The 22,106-nt window shown below is 45.4% G+C and overlaps 2 protein-coding genes across 3 annotated transcripts in view; both read right to left on the minus strand.

The window, feature by feature from the left end:
- The window catches only part of LOC128296710 (uncharacterized), a 36,331-nt gene extending 27,733 nt beyond the window's left edge, over positions 1-8,598 (minus strand). The window contains exon 1 of the mRNA XM_053032185.1: positions 7,291-8,598. Within this exon, the coding sequence (XP_052888145.1) occupies positions 7,291-8,073 (783 nt within the window). The 5' untranslated portion in view covers positions 8,074-8,598. The remainder of the gene's footprint in view (positions 1-7,290) is intronic.
- A 9,332-nt stretch (positions 8,599-17,930) lies between these two features.
- Positions 17,931-20,303, minus strand: LOC128310898 (uncharacterized). Of its 2 annotated transcripts, none has more exons than XM_053047647.1 (3): positions 18,712-20,303; positions 18,538-18,654; positions 17,931-18,104 (listed from the first exon to the last, which is right to left on the minus strand). In XM_053047647.1, exons 1-3 carry the CDS (start codon positions 20,026-20,028, stop codon positions 18,087-18,089), a joined length of 1,452 nt encoding a protein of 483 aa, XP_052903607.1. In that variant the 5' UTR covers positions 20,029-20,303; the 3' UTR covers positions 17,931-18,086. The 2 variants fall into 2 exon arrangements, with proteins under 2 accessions (XP_052903607.1, XP_052903606.1); XM_053047646.1 differs by lacking the exon at positions 17,931-18,104 and adding an exon at positions 18,163-18,302.
- Positions 20,304-22,106: the final 1,803 nt, after the last annotated feature.

A 22,106-nucleotide genomic window follows, 5' to 3' on the forward strand; every position in this document is an offset into this window, starting at 1 on the left:
GAGTGTAATATGTAGCAGCAAAAACTGTAAAAGCGCTAAAACTGTGTAAAAGAATAAGAAACCCGAGGGAGAGATAAAGAGACAAATGGCGACGGGCAACTCGGTGGTGAGCGGAGTGCTCTACCCAACCGAGCCAAACCTTCCACGGGATGAAGTCACCGAACGGTACCAGAAGTGCTGGGTGACGTTTTATCATCTGGATAAGAAAGCAGTTTCTTCAGCCGTTCTCACTTACTGCATCATAAGCCCAACGAAACGATTCACACAGTCTCAGCGCAAGTCTCGCCCGGGATACGGCACACGGGCAAGCGAATGGCAGAAGGGACTTTAATCAGATTATAAAAATTACTTTCGCAACAACGAGTTTCGCCCTGCCGACTGCTTGCCTCCGCCAGCTTTCGAACATAGCCGACCACCTACAACCAACCGCTTCTTGCCGGTGAGCTGCTTCCGGACGCATCACCTTCCCGTAGTTGCTTCCTCCATCCAGTTCAGTGTCATCTTCAGGCCCGCGTCTTCTAGCTCGGTTTCTAACCGTTTCTGCTGACATAGCGATGCCACCGATTGCCTCAGGAGACGAACGCTCGCACATAAATATGAACTCATTTGCCAGACGCTGAGCTTGCGCATGCCATAAACTACTCCCCGGGCAATAGGAGGGGGTAAGCCGTGAAAGCGAGCGAGCCGGTAGGTGATCATCCGTAACGAATTTTTCGTGGCTTGGTGAAATAATCAAAAGCTCGTTGCCTTTAAATAGTCCAAGCTACCACACATACCGTTTCCTGCAGATCGTATCGACAGCACCGGTAAGCGTCGAGGGAATACTCATTGCTTCTAGGTTCTTCGAACAGGCCAGACCAGACACGGCAAAACTTCCTTCGCGTTGGACGAAAAATTGAAAATGGAAAATATCTTAGTGGCCTCGAGCGCCTCCGGTTTGGGATGGTTTCGGTAAAGGTCCATCCAGCCGAACAGTGGACATGGAAGCTTAACCTACCTACACCAACGCTAGCCGAAAGCCCACCACCATTCAACTCCTAGTATGCTTCCGTCTACGCCAAGAACCGACCGACTCGGCTGGCTGGTTCGATTGAAACCATAACAACAGCGAGAGAACAATCCGAACCATTTCGCATTCTTCTTCAACCGTTCTACACGCACGGTACACGCGGCTACTGATTTCTGCGCCGGTTGGGGGTTCGATTACCACCGGCCTCCAAGCGAACCCCCTCATTATGATGGAATTAAATTCTAAGCAAATGAGATTATCATCATTAACGCCACAATTGAATTGATCTTGTGCGAGAAAGTCAGCAATCTTTAATGCATTGTACCGCCATCCATTTTCGCCTCCCTTCCGCTCGTTCTTTACTAATGATCGTTCCATTCGCCTGCAGCGATTCGAGCGAGTGTTCAAAAGCCTTAATGGTCTGTTCCTCTATTTTTTGTGAGGTAGAAAACATAAATAAATAAGCGTTAATAAGTCACGTTGGGATATTGCATTAAGGTTAAGGAAAGACTTTACAACCGCAAGCATAATAGAGTTTTAGAATATTCTCAACATGAACGAAATATAAAGAACAATTTTTTTGTGAAACATGTGTATGAAGGAAACTTCAAGCAAAATTTAAATGTAAATTTAAATTCGATATAGTACAAACTATGAAATTTTACGTTTAAACCACCCAAAACTGTCAGCCATTTTCTTTTTTTCAACTACGTTTCTAGCTACAATTTGAACCAAACCTCAAAAAGATTGGCTAAAACTCGATAAATTTGATTGATTAGCAATGTTTTACATTTAAATTACTTTAAAAACAGTGAGCCTTATATTTATAGGTATATAAATACCAACCATCAGTCAAAATATTCGCCTTTCTCTAAATAAATTACTTCTATTTTATACTATGTACAATAGATCAATTCCACTCGATTCGGAGGGTTTTTTACCTTTTTATAAAATAATCCCCTAATTGCATCTACGTCATTATATGAACCCTTTGCTAGTCCACACTCACACTACATGCACTGTAATGGACTTTTTGTTTTTCTTGCACTTACAACATTTCAAATAAAACCACAACATACTGTCAACATTTCATACTCGCCAAACGTGAACGACCACCACCGGATTGTGGTGGCGCTACAATAAGCTAATTGTAAACCATGTACTCCCCCGGGGGGGGAGGACAGTCAAAACATTTCATAGCCATTTTCAATTAAGCTACGGATGTCGATGCGTTTCGCTGAAAGTTAAATTATCGTCGTGCAAAAGGTAAAAATACAAACAACCAAACCAACCGGGTGCCAGTGTTGCAAAACTGCGGCTACCAATGTGTGACCGTGCTTGCGGTTGTACGGTGTCGAAAACCATTGCCACGAATTGGACCGTGTCCCGCACACGTGTCGGTGTGGCGAAAGCTCATCACCCCAGTGGCACACTTACCACTTCCAAGCACAATCGGCACAAATACAGCTACAGCGCACATGTACGCTTTAATTGAAACGCTCCAAAGCTCGGCCGGGCATCATCGGTTTTCGCACCGTCAATCATCTGTCTCCGCTGGTCGTTTCATCTGACGAACAACGAACCATCTAATTACCGCAGGTTGCCAGACCCGAAAACCCTCACTTCGGATGTGTAGAATTATGCCACCGAAAGTCAAGAGTTTAAGGGCACTACGAATTTGGAGGCAACAGCAGCAACGCATACGAATACCGACTCTCACACCATCACCATCCGGGTATCTGTGTGGTTCGCGTGTCGCGCTATGCGCCGGAACTCTTTCCCGGTGAATGCTTCTCAGGCTACCACAAAAACCATCTTGGCAATAGCATGCCACCGGCTCATATCTTACTCGCGTTTGGGCGTTGGGCAATTCGGAAGGGCTCTCAGTCACCCGCTGCCGTTGTTGACTTCTTCTATGGCGCAATGCTGTATCTGTGTTGTTGGGGTTTTTGACGTCAACGTCAGTCGCTTAATTTCTTATGCAAATCAAAAGTGGTTCCGTTCGGTTGTTGTACATCAGCCTTTCGCAGCTACTCCCAAAACCACACGCTCCGTGACCAACGCTTCGAAGCTTTGCAGAATGAAGGTAAAAAAAAGCTCAATAATATAACAATAGCTGGCAGGACACAAAAAGCCATCAGCAGCTTGGTCTTGACAAGGAGACCAGCAAAAGTCTCGTACGTGCCTACTTCTCATGCAGGATCGGCCATTTCTTGAGCCCGCTTTCCAACACTAGCAGCGAACTCTTCTAGGCCGACCGTACGTGCTCAACAACCGTCCAAACGACATCCTCTCGTGGATTGTGCCCTGCTTCCGTTGATGCGGTCATGTGTTTGGCTGTTTCGTGGGAGTGACGCGTGGTGTACCAAACGCCTGGAAGGTATGCAACCGGTGCCGCGCAACCTTGAGCAATTCAAAACAGTACAAAACCACCCCATTAAGTGGTGCCGGCGGAAATGAAACCTAATAGACACACACACACACATTCGCACAAAGCCCCGTCCCAGCTAATGGGCTGCTCATTGTTACCTTCATTACGCACAAATTGTGTGAGAGGGATGTGCAAAAGTTTTCCGGTTCCGGAGCTTGCCGGGAGCAAAGAGGGGAGTATGACTGAGCGAGCATAATTACCGACCACCCATCCCATGTGGGTGTTAACCGCGAAAACGCACGTCCAAACTGCCACGAAAGCACATGCATTGAATTTTGAATGATTTTAATTAAATTGTACTACAAACAGGCGGTACAAACGTTAGCCACCAGCGCACGGTTCGTGTCCTTGCTGCCTATGTCAAACGGTTGAAGTGGCTTCATGTATTATCCAAAGAAACCCTTGGCATAGCGCAGCCTCCTTAGCATACCGCTTGTAAAGTTCGGGTCGGATTTGTGGTTTACCTATTACTTGACAATACGTCAACAAGCAAACACACGCACACGCGCACGGTGACAAATGATATTGTGTAACGTAAGCTTCGTAATGCCTTGATATGGTGATAAAGTTTGGTTAAGCAGTGAATTAGCATATTCAACAAGGTGCTTAAACACACCGCTTGGCAGAGGAGGAGAACGTACAATAATTTGGTCGTGCGCTGTGGTAATTCTCAAATGAATTTAATTTTTCAAGAGAGCAAACTTCTTGAGTTAACGGTGAAGAAAAGTTTCAGGATCGGTACTTCAAGGGTTGCATTTCGCGTTCGAAAAATACAAAAGTTTCTTTTATTAATTTTAGGAATTTTATGAACTATACAGTGTCTCTAAATTGGAAAAGGAAATTAAACATAATGTACTAAACAAATCGTAGTAGAGGTATGACTTAAGCCTTATTCTAGACCGCTATTAGAATTTTCAGGTTGAGGCAGTTCTCAATTTCTGGAAATTCTTCAAAATAGAATTGATTCTACATAAAGCTGTTGCTATCCGCAATCGCACATCTGTGGAAACATTCTCTTACATTCATCACGTCGGAAAGTTTTCAAATTTTATCATTTGAGGTGTGTTTACTTCGAAGTCACTCTTCTCTTTAATCCGGAATTTTATCCTCAAAGAGTTCGAGAAATATGGAAAGCTTCCATAGCTGCCACTAAGTATTCCGTTTTGCTGGAGAGTTCTGAAACACGTAAACGTGGGCCGCCTGTTTGTACCTTAATCTCACGTGTAATGATTTACAGGGCTTTCGATATGAAATGGTAATGTTGGGACCGGTTCTGGATACTTTACAAATTGAAGTGGAATATATAGCGGTTGTTGAAGAATCTTTCTCGTGATTGACGCAGTGAACTTTCGAACCTCTATGAAGCACCTCGCACACTTTTGTTTCCCGAAGTTTGACAAATGTTGGAGTAAACAACATACAAAAATGGACAATTACTCGTTGTACATCATTCAATAGCCAGCTCTTTATTCGCAACAACCATAGAGCCTAATTTGATAAAAACACCAACAACAACGAAAATCTCACCTTCACACAAACCCCTTTTGCGCTTTGGATAAACATTCAATATCGCAAACCACGATCGTTCGCGTTTTGGCCGAATAGGCGAACGATCTTGGCAACACCTTGCTATTTACGCACCATGTTTGCAGTGCGCAATGGGAAAGCTACCGGCGATAAAGGTGATAAAATGCTGCGAACAAATATGCTTACCCTCGCACCACCGCTCAATCCTCAGCATCTCAGCCGCCACCCCCCCCCCCCCCCCCCCCCCCCCCCCCTCTTTGTGCGATGGTGCTTTTGGAGCAATGTGCGATGGTGCTTTTGGAGCTAAACACTGAATGGTGTTCAACGCAACACACCTGACTCGGTTCCAGCTAGGCAAACACCGAAACGCGGGATGTTGTTGTACGTGTTGCCAATTGGAATGGTTGTTTTGCACCGAAAGAATTTGCCAATCAGCTTTTCGGTACCGTAAACATATGTTGCCAGGTAGGACGCGACTCCCGGGAGGGAGTGCTGCAGTTCTTTGCAACCGGAAGATGAATGAGGGCAGAAAGGTATATTTCCAATAATAAAATATTTTTAAAAATTGTGTAAATACAACATGCTATATCCAATATATAGCAAGTTCAAGTTCAATGAGAAATGCAATCAGCAAAAATGAGTCATACTCGGATGGAACAACATTCCACCAGTGGCAGTAGCTTGTGAATCACATTCTCTAAACATGCTCACTGGAACCAATGAAGAAAGATTTCTGCCACTTTATTGGCGGCACTTGACAACATAGTCCGGCCACAATACGTACCCATTACCCATTGCTTCCAACGATCTGGCTAATTTGACAATCAACACAGCACAGAAGCTAATCTTTAAATTGCACTTTCTAGCGATATTTACGACCGGCTGGGAAAGACACCAAAAGTGGACAATGCCAAACCCCAATTCCCGAAGGAAAAAAAATACAAATAGGAACACAAACCCTTCCGCTGAATCTGTCCTGAACTGCACTGATAAACAGCGCTGTACAATAAAACGTCATAATCAGGCATCGGGCGGTATACGCCGGCAAGATAACGACGTCGGCGACGGACGTCGAGCGCAATGTGATATTTTTACATTTTTGCACCAATGTCGCAATAATATCGCGTCCCCGGGTGCCATTTGCCGCCCCGGACCGAAATGGTCGTGGTTCTTGTGACTCAACTGATAAGACCGATAATATCTGACCGGAAGACGGTGGCTTTGCTAGATTCGTGCATCCCCCGTTCCCAATACCTGCGGAAGGTTTTTGTGCTAATGCTGCTAATTATAGTTCGGTACGAAACCCTTGCATTTTGATATTCAGCAACGTTGCATACAAAGGCCTGCAATCAAATTCAATTACACTACATTAGGGTCACCTTCTGCTCTTTCCGGATAGGGACAGCATTCGCTCTTTTTCCCACGGAAGAATTCCGTCGGCTCGGGAACGATTTTATGGATTGGTAAACGAGGGCGAGGACGTCCCGTCCCCTGCACAATGACTTTGCAACGGCCGAAGCATAGCTACGGGGTTTCTTCATCAGGAAGGTTTCAGGTACGAAAAAAACAAACAATTTCGCCTTAAAAAGCCCTTTTCGAGCGAGTTGTGGACAATTTTTTCGTGCACTCAAGCCGAACGTTCCCCGACGATTGTTTTGCGCTGGGGAAGATGCTTCACAATTTAACGATTCCGTCTTCACATTCTGATAGTTTGTAAACCACCAGCCAACCCTCATAAATTATTCCAATGAAGAATAGAATGTGCTTGCCCTGCCTTCGGTAACCAGCGCTGCGTGAAGACCCACGATTCACCATAGGTCGGCTCGGGAAGACTTAAAGCGATGGCACCCAATTTCCATCTCGTACTGCTGTGGGCTGTGCGCGGAAACTACCGGAGGGCAATGTTTTATGCAAACTTGGTACACAGTCACAAAACGGGGTAGAAACTCTTTCACCCCAAACCGTGCCGAGGGGTTTTCGCAGCCTTTGTCCCTTTGGCGGAGTTACCGCACACCGGCGGGTACAGATCCGCATTTATACCTATGCCCAAAGCCCGGGTGATTACTTTGTTTGCAGAAGTTGTCTTTGACTGTGTCCACACGGGAACCCACTTACTCAAACATCGTCCTGGTTTGTTCTGCGATCAGCACACTCGAACGCCCATTAGACGAACGTTTCGATACGGGATAGAGAGATGCCCAGAGAGTCCTAATAATGGGCTCCGGAACAGCAGAATCTACCCCGCAGTCATATTTGCCCATCGTGCAAGACATCGTTCAGCGGAACAAACAACAATATCGGCAGGTAGTTCGATCGCACTTACCTGGCTCGAGTCGGGGCTGGAATGAAGCGCATCCTTTGCATCCTTGCCGCCAATGGCCGTCGTACCCGTACCGTACAGCGTCGCCTTATTGCCGTACGCTGGCGTGAAGGTGTTGGGATGATGTACACCGAACACGAACGGTCCGTCGAGATCGGCCACCGGTCCACCCCCGGTCGGTGGTGATTCCGTCCTGCGGGGCGGTGGTGGCGGTGTCTTATGCACCGTCCGCTGCGGCGGTACTGGAGGTTTCGGCGAGGCGGCATCCAGTAGCCGCCGGCGTAGCTGCTGATTGGCCACCTTCAGCCCGGCACCGTTCGACGCGACATTAAGCTGATTGTGATGATACACCAGCTCGTCGTAGTCGTCATCGTCGTCGCTGTTGTTGCTGTTTACCGTGTACTGATGCACGGTGCGCTGATGATGTTGGGCCCGCTGAGGTCCCTCAATGTCCGAGAACTGGAAGTCGTGCCCGCCGACGTCGTGTGTCGGCGACGGTGGACTACCGTACGGGTAGCCCTTGTGCGAATGGTTCGAGTTCCACGCGTCGTACTGACGACTGATCAGGTTAAAGTCGTTATAGCCACGGGTCGGCACTTTCGGTGGCTGACCGGCCGCACCGGATCCGGCACCGTAGTGGAACGGTTTCTTGGTGCTCACCACCTGAGGCTGGGCGCGGCGTTCCAGCAGCGGTCTGGTGGACCGGTTGAAGGGATGATCGCGGGACTGCATCTTTGTGCTGATGCTACCACTGCTTCCCAGTATCGGCAGTATCTGTGGTGGCATTTAAATCGACCACCCTCACAACGGGGCCGGTTTCCGGTATGTACGCCGGGAAACGATTGTATCTTTGTCGCTTACAGCAGAGAAATGTTTCTCCTAAAACCCATCAACCAGTGCTGGCCCTGTTCGATCACTATCAAACTAACCGTTGGAATGGAGCTAAAAGACCTGCCCGTGCTTTGGCCAAATAAATTTCCTTTTCCCTTGCGGGAACAAAACGCTCACTTTCAGCCTACAACACCACCACCACTGATTCGTGAATTTTAAAAGCTCAATCGCCCGAATGCATAAAACGCAACATGCACCGATTTTACACTGCACAAAACCACTTTGCGCCGCACTGAAAGCACACTGCACAGACAAGGAACGGAAGAACCGTACGGTTTAATGCCACTTCCCCAGACACACCTACTGCAAACACACGTTCTTTCCTTTCCGCGGCATCGGTTTGCAACTTCCGACGTTCCGGTCAGTGAATTTTCCACTTCCCACTTTTCACTGCCACCGACGACCGAGCGAAAGGTTTAATTTTCATCGAACACCCACACACACACACGTGCGCGCACACCACTCCACACCAACACAGCGTAATGCACTAGAAAGCTTCTTTCTTGCCGCTTGGCTGACTTTGTGGATTTACATCCATTTGCCCGTGTGGGTAACAATCTCCGTTGCTTCGGCTTCCGCTTTTACACTTTGAATGATTGAGTGATTGGTGTCGATGTATACTTTTTTTTTTTGTATTTCTGCTGCTGTTTGCCTCCCTTGCACTGCTCGTTATCGCTCGATTATTTTTTGCAGAATAATTGATTACTTGCGAATTTCACTCACTAATACGTACACTCGCCGGAGAACAACTACAGCCCTGTGTACTTATGGTACGGGCGAACGTGGATGAATGCCGGAACTGCACTTAAACACTGTGCGCTACTTTCTCGATGTTTCGGTTACAGCTTTCTGATTTGTGTTTGAAAAAAGAATTGAAAACACCTGAGGAAAAGAGGAAAAGGAAAAGAAATAATGCGGTTAGGTAACGATTGGTTTGAAATCGCGTATTCGCTTTGACATTCATTTGACAGGTGTCAGATCGTAGACGACCTTAGTAGATGCAATGCAGTTACAGTGATCGTGATTGGTTTAAACCCAAGTAGCCAAATCAACATGCTTTCCCATTTTGGCAGATCTGGTTGTTAGTAAGACAGAGTGAGAAAGCTTGTTGGTTTCGTCAGTGAAGAAACGACGTGAACGCTTTCACATTTATTTGACAGCTGTCAGAACGTGGACAACCTTAGTAGACGCTGTTTGTCACAGTGGCAACGATCAATATGACACGAAACAGCTACCCAAAAAAGCAGTGATCTCACAGTGTAAACAAAGCGGCTGTCTGTCAGGTGCACAGTAATACATTGCACTAATACATCGTTCCCGGTCGTGTTTCAATCGATGTCAACCGCAGCAATGAATGCCATGTTTTGTTGCGTGTTCGCTCGTGTACAGGGCTTGCCGGTACGGTTGCAAAACTGATAACAAGGTAAACCAGAGAGGGACGATACTCGCTTATCAGACAACCCCTTTTACGCCTACCCCTAAGAGGGCGACTGCCGTTCCTCGGGCGTGTGTGCAATAATGACGCCCGATTGAATGATGTGCATGCACCGTATCTTTGAACGAAAATAAAACCTGAAAACAAACCCCTTCTTTTCGTTAGTGTGTGCCGATGCATTTGATGAGCGGGAATGAACGTAGCACCCCTAGCGAATAAAACTGTCCAGCAATGTTCCCTTTCCCAGCGCATAGCTTTACTGCTGGGCATGGCTTTTTAGGTTCCGGGGCCACACTTTTCCCACCCTGTGCAGTAGGCTGTGGAAAGATAAAACACGGTTCGGTGATGCAAACCCTTTGGAAGGTTCGGTTTAGCTCCCTTGTTTCCCACCGAGTTGAATAAAAAAACAGACCCTTGCCGCTGCACAGCTGACGGATGACAGTGCATCGGAAAACCCTGAACACCGATGCCGTGAGACAAAATTAATATACGTATACAGCTAGGGGATCTTCTGCTGAAAATGGATCGTACGACGGCTTTTCGATTGAGGATGCATGAGGGTGGAACCACACTTCCTGTCTTATCGGCGGGTTTTTTTCACACACCTAATAGAAAATTCGGCCCCGTTCGATTGATGAATGAATCGGAATTATTTCCCAGTTAGCAATCAATCACTTGCCCTTCAAGATTTTGAAATTTTGCTGTGTTTTGGTTTTTGCCAACAGCATTGTTGCATTCTGAGCATCCTCGCTGATGCTAAGCACCCGAAAAAAGCTAAGGAAGATGCATATTTACGTCCTTTTTTCCAAGAAAACTTCACTCGCATTCACATTCACTTTGCACCTTGAGCAAAACGTCGAGAAAATAAAATCCCAAAAGCATAAGCAAGGGAAGAAAAGAATAGAGGAGATAAATTTTAAATGCATCATGCACGAACCGGTGGAAGAGAGAAGCAAAACAGTAATGATACGGTGTTAAGAAGAAAAGGTAAAAAGGTGAAATCAAAGCGCAAAGCAGATGGAATAGAAGGGAAAAACGAAAACAGAAAATCTGGCCCAAATAGCAGTAAACCGTGCGAGCAGCAGCAGCAGCAGGACAGGAAAATGATCTCGAAATGGTAGAAAAAGGGAACCAGTAATGTTGGAAGCTAAGAATTGATGCAACAACAACAACAACATAAAACAGTGAAGGAACTTGTTAGTCTTCCCTTGGCATTCGGTCGGTACGAGAAAACGAAAAAGAAACAACAAGAACATGTTAGAAAATGAGCATCAAGAAGTAGCGAAAAGAATTCAATATTGAAAAGGTAAGAAGGAAAATGAAGAACGAAACACACAAACAACAGGCGGAAGGAAAAGTGGTATAGAAACAAAAGAATAGCAATGGACAGCGAAAGATAACAGCAAACAAGTAAGAAGAGAGCAAAGAAGCCGGACAGATGATAGCATGATTCGTAAAGGCAGTAACGAAGAAGGTAAAGTTAAAACATAAACAGCAGCATCATCATCAGCAGCACCAGCAGCAACAAGATGAGCTAAGACATGAGGAAAGGTAACAAGATCACACACGTTCCGCCAGGCCGGTTTAAACGGGGCGACCGGAATGGAACGAAAAAGGCCCGATAAAATGGAACAAACACACACTGCTGGCGCTGCTGTGAAGCTTTCCTTCCGTCCATTCGTACACAGCACTCGCAGCCCCAAAGCCCCAAACCGAAAGCACAACATTACCACCACCACACACAGGCACCGCGATGCGGGAGGTTAAACAAGCCCATTGCCACAGCAAACAGCACAACAACAACAACAAAAAACAGAAGCACAAAGTACCAAACCACCTCACTCGCACTGACTCACATACGATCGGACGATTAAATCACGATGCAACATCGATTGCCAATTGCACTGCCACACGAAATGAGCTCAGAACTTACGTGAAATTTTTCTGACTGTTGGAATATTTTCCCTTCAACCTTCAACACTGCAACACACTGTTCTCTACCTTTTCCAGTAAAGGGGTTGTAGAGCTAAACAGGGTGTAAGTTGGACCGAGCTTCGAAACCGCGAAAACAAGCACCTTCCGTTGCCGTGAGGTGTCAACACGCACGGAAAACGCACCGAGCACGCAGACTTGCGCCGTTGAGCGATGGGGAGAAACTAAGAAAAAAACCTGCGCTGCGAGACCGACTTTGCTCGCGCCACTGGCTCTCTCTCCGTGGTGACCTGTTGAGCGCGTTACGACACACGCACACGAATGCACGCTCACCGGTTGCCAGTGCGAGAGGTGCGAGATCCAACCCCGTCGCACAGCCATTGCGATTCCGCCATTTGCAACCCCTCGAGCAAACCCACCCGAACATAACTCCATTCAGTGCACACCTCGATCGTGTACTACGGTCATTGCCTACTTAGCTGGAAGGTAGCCCCGCTCAGATGAAGTTCGCTTTTCTTTCATGCTCTCGCGCTCGCCTAAATTGTGTGCGAACGAGGCAATTTCGTTCAGTGTGTGCGTGTCGATCGGGCAGCGTAAAGGGTTTCCCTTTGTTAACATTTTTTTTCTTAATGCATTTTAAAACGTTAAGTTACCAATTGGAAGCTATTTAGCAAAATTACATACATTTGTCCATCTTTTATTGATTTGATGGTAGAAAGTTTTAGTTTTAGCAATTTGAAATTAGTAGAAATAGCAGTTAGTACTATTGGCTTTTTTCAATGAGAATGGATAATTTCATTATCGTTATGAAAATTTACATAGCATTAGAGAAGGTCTCTGCAAAGTTAATGAAATTGGTTTTATTGTTTTACTTTTATATGTCTCAATTGATTTCTAGAAATTTTTGTAGGTGCTGTTTTTTTTAAGTAAACGTCATACAGGAAATATTTACTCTCTTTTTACAAAGAATGAATATCGAGATAAATGATACAAATAACTCTAATTTTAAAACGTACATATAGCAGCAGCAGTAATTTACATTTTTTCAATTAAATAGCAATGTAGGTAAATAAATTGATTTAAAAAATAAATAAACAGACAAATTTACTACATCAGAATGGAGTAATATATAAAATAATAAAATATGAAAATAAGTAAAATTTATTACACAGTGATGTGACTATTTATGAAGACTTTATGAAGTAAAAAATCTAAGATCGTATTATAAAAGGGGTGGTGCTATAAACGTGAAAATAAGGTATGCAGAAAACAGAACGAGCATTAAAACCTGGTTGCCTTCAAGAAAAAGCATTAAATTAATTAATGTGGAGCAATTTACAGAAAAAGCACGAATATCCTATTTGATGGTTTACCAAACAAAATTCGTGATTTGCTTTTTTTACATACAAAAAATCAACTTTGTATCTAAATTTAAACTATGGTTTATAAAACACATTACGATACAACACTACTATCTACAAAGCAATTTTTAATGTATATTAGATTTTTTAACTATAACATGGAAAACATGAAAACTATTTAAGATAGTTTTATAAAAGCTAAAATGCAGTAACCCTGTAGATGCCGAAAACGAACATAAAAGCAAACCGTGCGAACTGATTCATACCACTTCGCAGGTCCTCTCTTCTCTTCTTGGCCCTACCGTTTGCCTACGGCAGCAAGTTGGGATCAAGGAATCCCAATACGATGGTGCAAGAATCAAGGTTTTCCTCCTTCTAGCTGCCTAATCTTCGCAGGTAGACGTGTTTAGGAAGCTGCCGATTTGCGAATGGACTAGGAAGAGCAAGCGCAATGTAGCAGAAGGGACACGCGGTCGAAGAAACCGACGACGGCGGTTCTTTCCACAACTTAACGCACGTTGCGTTTGGAAGGGTACGTTAAAGGCTTTAGTCGGTTAGTTAATCTTGTTCGCTGTAAATTGTTTACAACCTTATTTAAGAATATTGAACCTTTTGCTACCTGTGGAGCACAATTTGCCGCTATCGTAAAGCAACTTGATTTTTTTTTTTTTCGGTGGGATGGCTTTGTCGTGCGTCGTTACGGGTTGGAAGTTTAAAGTTCTGCAGAGTACCGAAACGTGTTCGGAAAGCAAGCGCTTCCGGCGTATTCGTTGAGTAGTTTTTTTGGTTTTTTAAATGGAGCTGTAAAGCATATTTTATGTGCCAATAAGACTGAACTCATCTTATGGTCCGTGAAAGTATATTGATTGTGTGCAACAAGTTGCTTAATACTGTGGTTCAGGTTGAGGTTGAAACTCATCTTTGGCAAAATGGAAAATTGGGAATGGAAAACGCAAAAGTTGTATCTTGAAAGTTAAGTTATTCCAGTTTGAACACAAAATATCAACAGCATAAAAAATCCATATCTAAACGTTGACCCCAACTCTGTTGACGGTCGATCATAATTATGGAACGGAAACCGAAACAGGTCGTCGAATCGATTTATCCCAATGAAAGAAAGATCTCAAAACTTTCAGCCTGTACGGCACCCCCTACCAGTCCAGTTCTAGTGCTCCCGCAACCCAACAACCAAAGTAATGCTCCAGCCCTACAACAAAAGAATCATCAACTCCCGAACACAATCAACGATTATTACCGTGCGCTCCCTCCCAATTACTGTGGACCACCGTGGCAAAGGTGGCCGCCATCCATATCTACCACGGTATCAAACCCGATCGCGACCGCACGGTGATCGGGATGCATCGCACCAACCGACCGTCCCAAGATCGTTGAACTTTCTTTTGCGTTTGTTGTTCGTCGTTTGCGGAACTTCTTCAACGGGGCAAGTCGCGGTCACTGCGTCAGTCCTGCCCTCCGGATGGGGGTGGAACGTTACTCGACCATTCTAATGCTTTGTTCTTCGATCATCCGCCCGCTGGACACCGGTTCTGTGTGCGTTGCAACTGGGCACCGGACCGAACGCGATAATTGGTGAGTCATGAAATGGAGATAGCGATCTGGACGGAAGAATGAATGCAGTGGAAAGCTCGAACACAAAAGCCTCTCGCAGTGCCCAACGGCGGCTATTGGGAGGCAGTTGAGAAGACCTGTTTTTTTTCCTTCGTTTCGTATTTTGTGAAACGTTTTTCGATACCGTTGATCGACAAAATGGACGCAGCACAACTCACATCTACTTGATATGCGGCTTATGCATGGTCCCCAAACGGTACCGGTCGGTGAGACTTCGACGAGTGGCGCAGTTCGCGTTTTGAGGCTGCGCTGTTTGTCGACACGAAACCATTTTAAGATTGCGCTCCGTGTGAATCTGCCATAATGGCAAGATTAGCTCCAATTGAAATCTCCCTTTGCTATGCCCCTCTCCCTCTGTTGTGTACTTGCCCAACAGCTCAATTCCGTTCACCAGCACTGGATCGGTCCGTAATCGGTCAGCCATAAAAAGAATCAAAACGATACAGTTCATTCCATCGCCGAAACAACCGATCTGTAGATAGACGGCGAACCAATATCTTTAGCAGCACTTCAGTGGTACGGCACAAACCCGACACTGGTCACGGACTGGCCAGAAACACGTTGCTTCATCGTACAGCATCACGGCACTCCCCAGCATCCCATCCCTTCCGAGTGCAGCTGTGCTTCTATGGTGGTTGATTTTCTCATTTATTATTGCTCGCTTTTACGGTTCGGGGAGTTTTTTTTTTACGATTCATCAAGCGATCGTTGTATAACGGCATCAGCATGGTCCACACCATTTTGACCACGGAGCAGGCGATTGCAGCGAGCAAAAACAACAACAACAATACTCACCCGCCGGCGATACTACGAGGTGTAATTTACCAAATTATATTTCACCACTCTCAGTTTCCACACACACAGCCACGGTGCTCAAGAAGTTGTCCAGCGTGATGATCATCGGCGGCGATCGTGAAAGGTCCACCGCAGTAGATGCACTGGATCAAGTGCTGGTGGTTAGATTACCACCTTCATAGGCATCTTCACGATCGCGTCGGCAGCATATTAGAGACGTCAGACGTTGCCCAAATATTTGGACATCTAAGCTCCATCACACCGCGAAGGTCTTCGGTTCGTGCTGGTGCTTACCGACCTGCGTGACCTTTCGCAGGCTCACCTGATGGCCGGTAAGGCCACGATGGTACAACGTGCCAGTTTACTTCCCGGGTAGGCTACGGTAGTTGTATACCACCGGTGCAGGTGGCATTTTTGGAAGAACGCCACAGAAGCGGATGGAACAGATGGATGGATTGTCAATCATGCGCGGACCATAAATTATAGCGCGCCGTTTCGGTGGTACTTGAACACTGCGGGACAACACAGAAGGTATTTGGGTCATTTGAAAACGTCGGCAGATGAAAGGTGTATCAGCTGCACGGTGCATAATGAATTCTGCAGCACATTCCAAATGCTTTAGACCTTCTCTAGATCGAAATGCGCTCGGGCACCCTTGTTGGTTGCTATAATTTATACAACGCTCTTTAGCTATTTCACCACCGAGCGAATAAATTGTCGGGAAGTGGGTTTCGCTTCCATAAATCTTGCACTCCATTCCCAGCGTTTGCATCGATTCGAAGCATCTTAATTGCTTAACATCCCCCGCATAGACACACTCAACCTGCAACCTGCGCAGCGAGTTCTTTCAGTTAAGCTCGTTTGATTTGCTCTCTTCCCTCCGCAAAAGTTGGTCAAGTTCTGGGAGGATATTTTCTACAATTTCTACTCCACAACTAGTTCAAGGCCACCGGTTATCCAATAACCCCGTTGCCACGGCAAGTGTGCAGGTAATCCTGCCTGACAAAGGAAAACTTTGTGCAAAATTTATTAAAAGGTTTTTTCCTTGGCATTTTCTCAGCGTACCGTTCGCCAAACGGGGAGAGGCAGACGTAAAAGATGGAGCTTAAATTTCCCGAGTGCACCCCCGAACCTAGCGGGACGTGAGAAACAAATGTTTCCGTCGGTACGTTGCTGCACCCAACAAGCGTTAGCAAAGTGGGACGAGAGTTATCCAAACCAAACGAAAACCGTGGACGCTAAAGGCGAAGAATCCTGCTGGTCGTGATAACGCGAACGAAGCAACTCTCGGACGGGATGGCGAAACTGGCAAACTAAGAACGCATCTGGTTGCAGCTGGGTTTTATTACTGTTTGCAGTCGGTTGCAATTCCTGTTTACTAACGTCGCTTAATGGCTTGATAAACGAAACCGATGCCGGCCACATTGAACCTGTCGTAAAATTGCCATCGCTGCAGTGTAGGGCAATTCTGCTTTATTAATGTTTTAAGTAACGATTAAATGAGCTTATTTGATACTGTATGAAATTTGTTGAACTATAACAGTAATTTTTAGTAGATTTACTTAACCTTTAGCTGAGCTCAAACCGGACTGAAATGACATTATCAATCATGGGACCGAGCTCGTTAAACTATTTCGTTCGATTTTTGTTTCGATTACATTATTATGACTACTTCATGTATCGCTCATTAAATTAAGTAAACTATGTATTTTTTTAAGTCTTGAATAATCACAGAAAAGGAAGCTTGTTTTTTGAAGACTATAAGTAGGTAAACAACGCAGCTTTTCTTAATAAAAAGCACTGTAAGTAATACACCCGCAGATGATACAGTTCATTAGGCTTACGAAGTTAAATAACTTTTTTAACGTTTTTTGTCCTGCTTGTACCAACGGCTTTATCTGTTTCATGCTTGACCAACCCTGCATACCTCGAAGCATTTGCCATTCGTCAACACAATTTTTGCTTTGCTTCACACTGATCAAGGGAACGAAACGTTTTGTGTTATTGCATCGGCCTTCTTCCTTCGCCAGTTATTTCTTGCCATCGCATTTCCTTCACCGTGTTTGTTTCCCGTGCACAGCGGCAGGTGTTCAACTTGTTGAAAGCCCCCGGCCGCATGATCAGATTCAAGTTCGCATCGCATCATGTTTACTTCAGCATCCTTCCCGAATGGAACGTTTAAAAGCGAACCAACATCGAGCCCAACCGAGAAGCTTTGTCTCTTGTTCGTGTTGGTTCTCGTGCCTTGCAATTCCGTTTGCCCTTCGTATGCACTTTGTTTTTTCTCAATGCGTTTCTTACCCACCACTGGCACGTACCGTTCGACTGGACAGGGCCGACCTGATTATGCTCGCTCGATTTAGTGAAACAAAGACCCACTGCGAATCAATCAGCTGCCGGTGGAAAAAAAAACCGGGAAAGGAAGCTCAAAACACTCCGAACATGACGATCAGTTGGGCCGGATTGTACGATCGGGAGGCACATAATTAGCGATAATTCGCAACAATGGCAGCGCAACTGCAATCGGAACTGCACCCGAACAAAGAAGGCAGGACAAAATTTACAACAAAAGGACACGCGGTGTGGTACGTTGTTTATTGTTTAAGATGTGAATTTTCACTTCAGCGTTGTGCGCTGTGTTTTACCACCAGGAATTAAAAAAAAAACCATTCTAAATTCCAATTCCAATCTCTCGATTTAGACATCACAACCTTTTGCGAGCTTTCGTACCTAGGCAGGTTGCGCACGGTACGCCATCAAAGTGACTGTATGATCTGCAAGATTCAGAAAATAAAAACAAACAAACCCCCATGAGAACGTGTGGTTGAAACGAGCCTAGAGCTTGTGTTTTTTTGTTCGCAATCAGTTCATTGACGGATCTTTATTGCTTGAGCTAGCGATCAGTCGCGTCGCACTACGATCCACGAAACGGCATGTCTAGCTTTCCTGCGGGACTGGAACGGCTTGAGCACCTGCCGGGGAAGGGGGGTGGTTGTGCCGGGCGGACGAAACGGGGACCGGGTGAAGGCGGGATAAAACGGACAAGGGAGACACAAAGTAGAATCAAAAGGGGGAACATGGTGTTAGCGTTGGTAAAAACGGTGAGTACACACACAATACTGAGCTTCTCCCATCAAGAAATGAGCCGTCGGACGTTTTGGTTTAGGGGAGAACCTGTCAAGGAAATATACTTGCTGGTGATAGTACCAGTGAGGAGTTGCAGCTTTTCAGTATCCCACGGAGTAGCGTCACGTCATCTGGCGTCAGTGCCCATCCGCTCAGCTGGCCAACGCTCTGCAGCTCCGGACAACGGTCCATCAGTATCTGTCGGTGGAAGTCGTCCGTGAATTTGTGGAACACAGCAATGACCGAACAGCTTACCTCCACGGCTGCGATGGAAAGGTACGGTGCCGATGTAAACCAAACGTCTTCCAGCTGATAGAAGTCGTGCTCGATCACCATCGAGCTGATGTCTTCGTCGGAGAAGGTAACCGCATCGACCGCCAACCGACGCAGCGTGGTCGTGTGGCAGATGAACCGTCGCAAGCTCGGTTTCAGTATGGGACTGCTCAAGATCTCCAACCCCTGCAGGCTCCCGAAGCTGGTATCACCCGTGAACGTCAGCGAATCCATCATGTAGAAGTCGAGATCAATCAAGTTCGGGCAGGAGCGCACGAGCCGATCGATCTCCAGCGGTCCATACCCCTTGATCGCGGTCAGATGGTACAGGGCTTTGCCGATGTGCTCCATCAGGCCAACCAATTCGTACGAGCTAAATTTGTACAGCTTCATCCGGCGCAACTTCACCGAACGCAGCTTCTCCAGAATACCCGCCTCCGGTGAGTCCAGGTAGATGTGCTCCAACCGTGGACAGGACCGTACGATTGCATCCAATGTGGACGCATCCGTTTCCGTGTCGTGCACGTACACCAACCGGCACCGGAAGTTAGCATCTTTCTTCTCGATAATGTACTGCAAACTGCGGCCAACGAACGAGTACGACTGCAGGGTGGCCAAGTTGGGAAGGTTCTGCAGCAACAGGGCCACGTCTGTGTGGCAAATGTTTTCCTCTCCGAGCGAACCAATATCCACATAGGTGAGATGGTTTCGACACTCACCATAGCAAAGATACTCGATGCCAATTTCCGTAATGTCAGTTTCGCCACTAATGTCCAACTGTCTGATACCTTGGCTGTAGTCGGCGATGTGCTTTAGCAGGTTATCGTTCGCGATGTGAGGGATGGTCAGTTTGGTCAAGTGCGGCAAACGCTTCACAATCTCAAACATGTAGCACATGCACTCTTCCTTCACCCAAACACCCTTCATGTTTAGCTGGCGCAGCCCGCGACCCTGGGCCGCGATCACCTGTAGTATCCGCTCGTAATACGCTAGTGGAAAGATCTCCGTCACCAGACACTGTACGCCATCGTTCAGAAGCATCTGCATGCAGCAGAATCGCATCGAAGCTTCGAGTGAGTCCGAGCAAAGGATCACGCGCAGCAGGTCCTCGTAGATGTTGCTCGTCGCACCCAGATTGTCCATGTACGAGTTGATCTCCACCATCAGGAGCGTGTAGTCGGGCGGAATACCGAACGCATGGCTCGTCTGCACCATGGTACCGATCGCGCCCACTATTGTGCCAGCCAGCTCCGCCAACGTCAGTTCGCTCAGTGTGCGAACGGGCAGCTTTTTGGACATCTTGCACCAAACACCAAACTTCCTCGGTTTCACGCGATTCACCTAAAAAACTTTAAACTAAATTAATGCCGAAAATAGCAATCTGTTTTGCTGATTTTTTTTTGCGTCTCAATAGTTTGCAAATTTGTCACCTTGGCCGTTAGAGGGTCCAAATGTTTCACAACAAAATCAATTGCCACCTTGTAGGCATGCGCAGTGCGCCTTACTTTGCACGGCAATTTTTTTTTTTTTGCTTATATAAGGCTCGAAAGATTATTGCTGCCGGATGTGTTATACTTTTCACCCTTAGCAAATCAGAACACATCAAAGTGGTCGAGCTGTATCACGTTCGTTTAGTAACACTCACTTAGAATGCACATAAATCGCAGTTTTCAAAATGCTACAAACTACCTAGTGTTTATACCAACCGGAATCAGATCTGACAAAATTCGAGCTCAAATCGAAACTGACATCGTGAACAGTGGAGTGCGTGTGTACGACTATTATTTTTAAACCGTGCGCAGCGGATTGTTTGTACACAAACAGGCCTCAATTCTAGCGCATGCGTAATAGAAAGCAAATCGCAGCCGGGCGTGTTTCAGTCGGGATGACAGTTTGTGCCTAGGTGATATTGTTGGATGTGATGAAATATTTCCTGCCGGCCAATACGATGAACGTAACGGATCAGTCAATCCAGGATGTATGGCTGAGAATTTGGAATGAGCTTGAAGAACAAAAAGTTGAACCCAACATTAATTATATTTCAGTCTTTGTATACTTAAATAATCATTTCATATAATAGTGCCACGTTCTACAAAAATACAGCAAATACAAAGACCTCCGGAATTAAGATCAATATGGTCTTAATAAACATAAATTACAACGAAATAATAAATTAATTAATAGTAATACCATCAACCTCATTAGTTCCATAAAAGCAGCTAATTACATCCCAGCATATAATAGTTTATAAGCCAATATAATATGTGTTTTAAATCTGCTTCTATTATACTTAAGTTCCCAGCTTACTTTCAATGGTCTTCGGTGACATTTTAAGAGAGTCTTTAGTTTTCGGAACCCTTCGTGGTCGGAAAAGGGTAAAAAATAGCAAGAACAAGTTAAAAAAAATCATATAATCGGTTTCGACCATGATTAAATTTATGATAAAATAATAATAGACAAGTGTTAGAAAAACGAAAAAATAAATGGAAAAAATGATTTTCAATTCTTCAGATATCTCGAGTTCTGAAGCTGGTCAAATGAAACTAATGCCCTTGCACCCTTTTTACTGTCATTCCTGGAGGAACTTCAAAGTTTCATGCCATCTGGAATATGATTTCAAACCTCTGGGATGTTTTAATGGGTTAAGGCAATCGGAAGAGATGGATATAGTATTAAATATTCCGTGAATTGGTAGTTGGTCCCATAGAACTAAGATTTCCATCAGACTTCATCAAATCATTGCCTCGTTGTCAACATCGTCGAGTATCATAGACTAGAAATTTAAAAATAATCAAACCTCCTGCATCACTCAAGAGACAACCCGATGAGACATAATAAATACCTTACAAACAATAACCTCTATAAGACATATAAAATTTTATTTACATTCTAGCTAAGAAATGTTACTAATTGGAGATATTCATCTTAAAAATAAAGTATCTTAATGTCGCAGGGCTGGACGGTTTCAGGCTTCCACCAATGAAGTTATTTCAACGTTTTTGAGCAGTCAGAAGAAGAGGGACTTACTTACACCTTTTCGACACTTTATCATGTCTAGAAGTGTCCGGTGCTGCACAATACTTACCGTCCGTATTTTCAATGAGCTTTCCCTCCCTCGTCCGTTCACCCATTTTCGCGAACTCCCCAAAAAGTCACCCATTCCCGTACACGCTCCACACCATAACCGGTTCGCGTGCAAAAACGTGCTTCAGCTGCTACCGGTTAAAAGCAGCTGACTTGCTCATGTTCCATTTAGCGCACAACCAGACACACTCCTACCACCTTCAAGCCTTTGCCAATTTTGTACCCGATTGACCCTATTTAGCGTTCCTCACGCAGCTCATCTCACCGTCTTTAAACGGTGCGTCAGGAGACGC

Source organism: Anopheles moucheti, chromosome 2 (assembly GCF_943734755.1).
Source record: "Anopheles moucheti chromosome 2, idAnoMoucSN_F20_07, whole genome shotgun sequence".
NCBI lineage: Eukaryota > Metazoa > Arthropoda > Insecta > Diptera > Culicidae > Anopheles > Anopheles moucheti.

What these genes read in the sequence shown, in the direction of transcription:
- LOC128310898 (XM_053047646.1), bottom strand. Translation starts at nt 20,028, where the DNA reads ATGTCCAAAAAGCTGCCCGTTCGCACACTGAGCGAACTGACGTTGGCG. An exon ending in TTTCCATCGCAGCCGTGGAG is followed by an intron (nt 18,655 to 18,711) that starts GTAAGCTGTTCG and finishes TTCCACCGACAG; the next exon opens with ATACTGATGGACCGTTGTCC. An exon ending in AAAGCTGCAACTCCTCACTG is followed by an intron (nt 18,303 to 18,537) that starts GTACTATCACCA and finishes CTTCCCCGGCAG; the next exon opens with GTGCTCAAGCCGTTCCAGTC.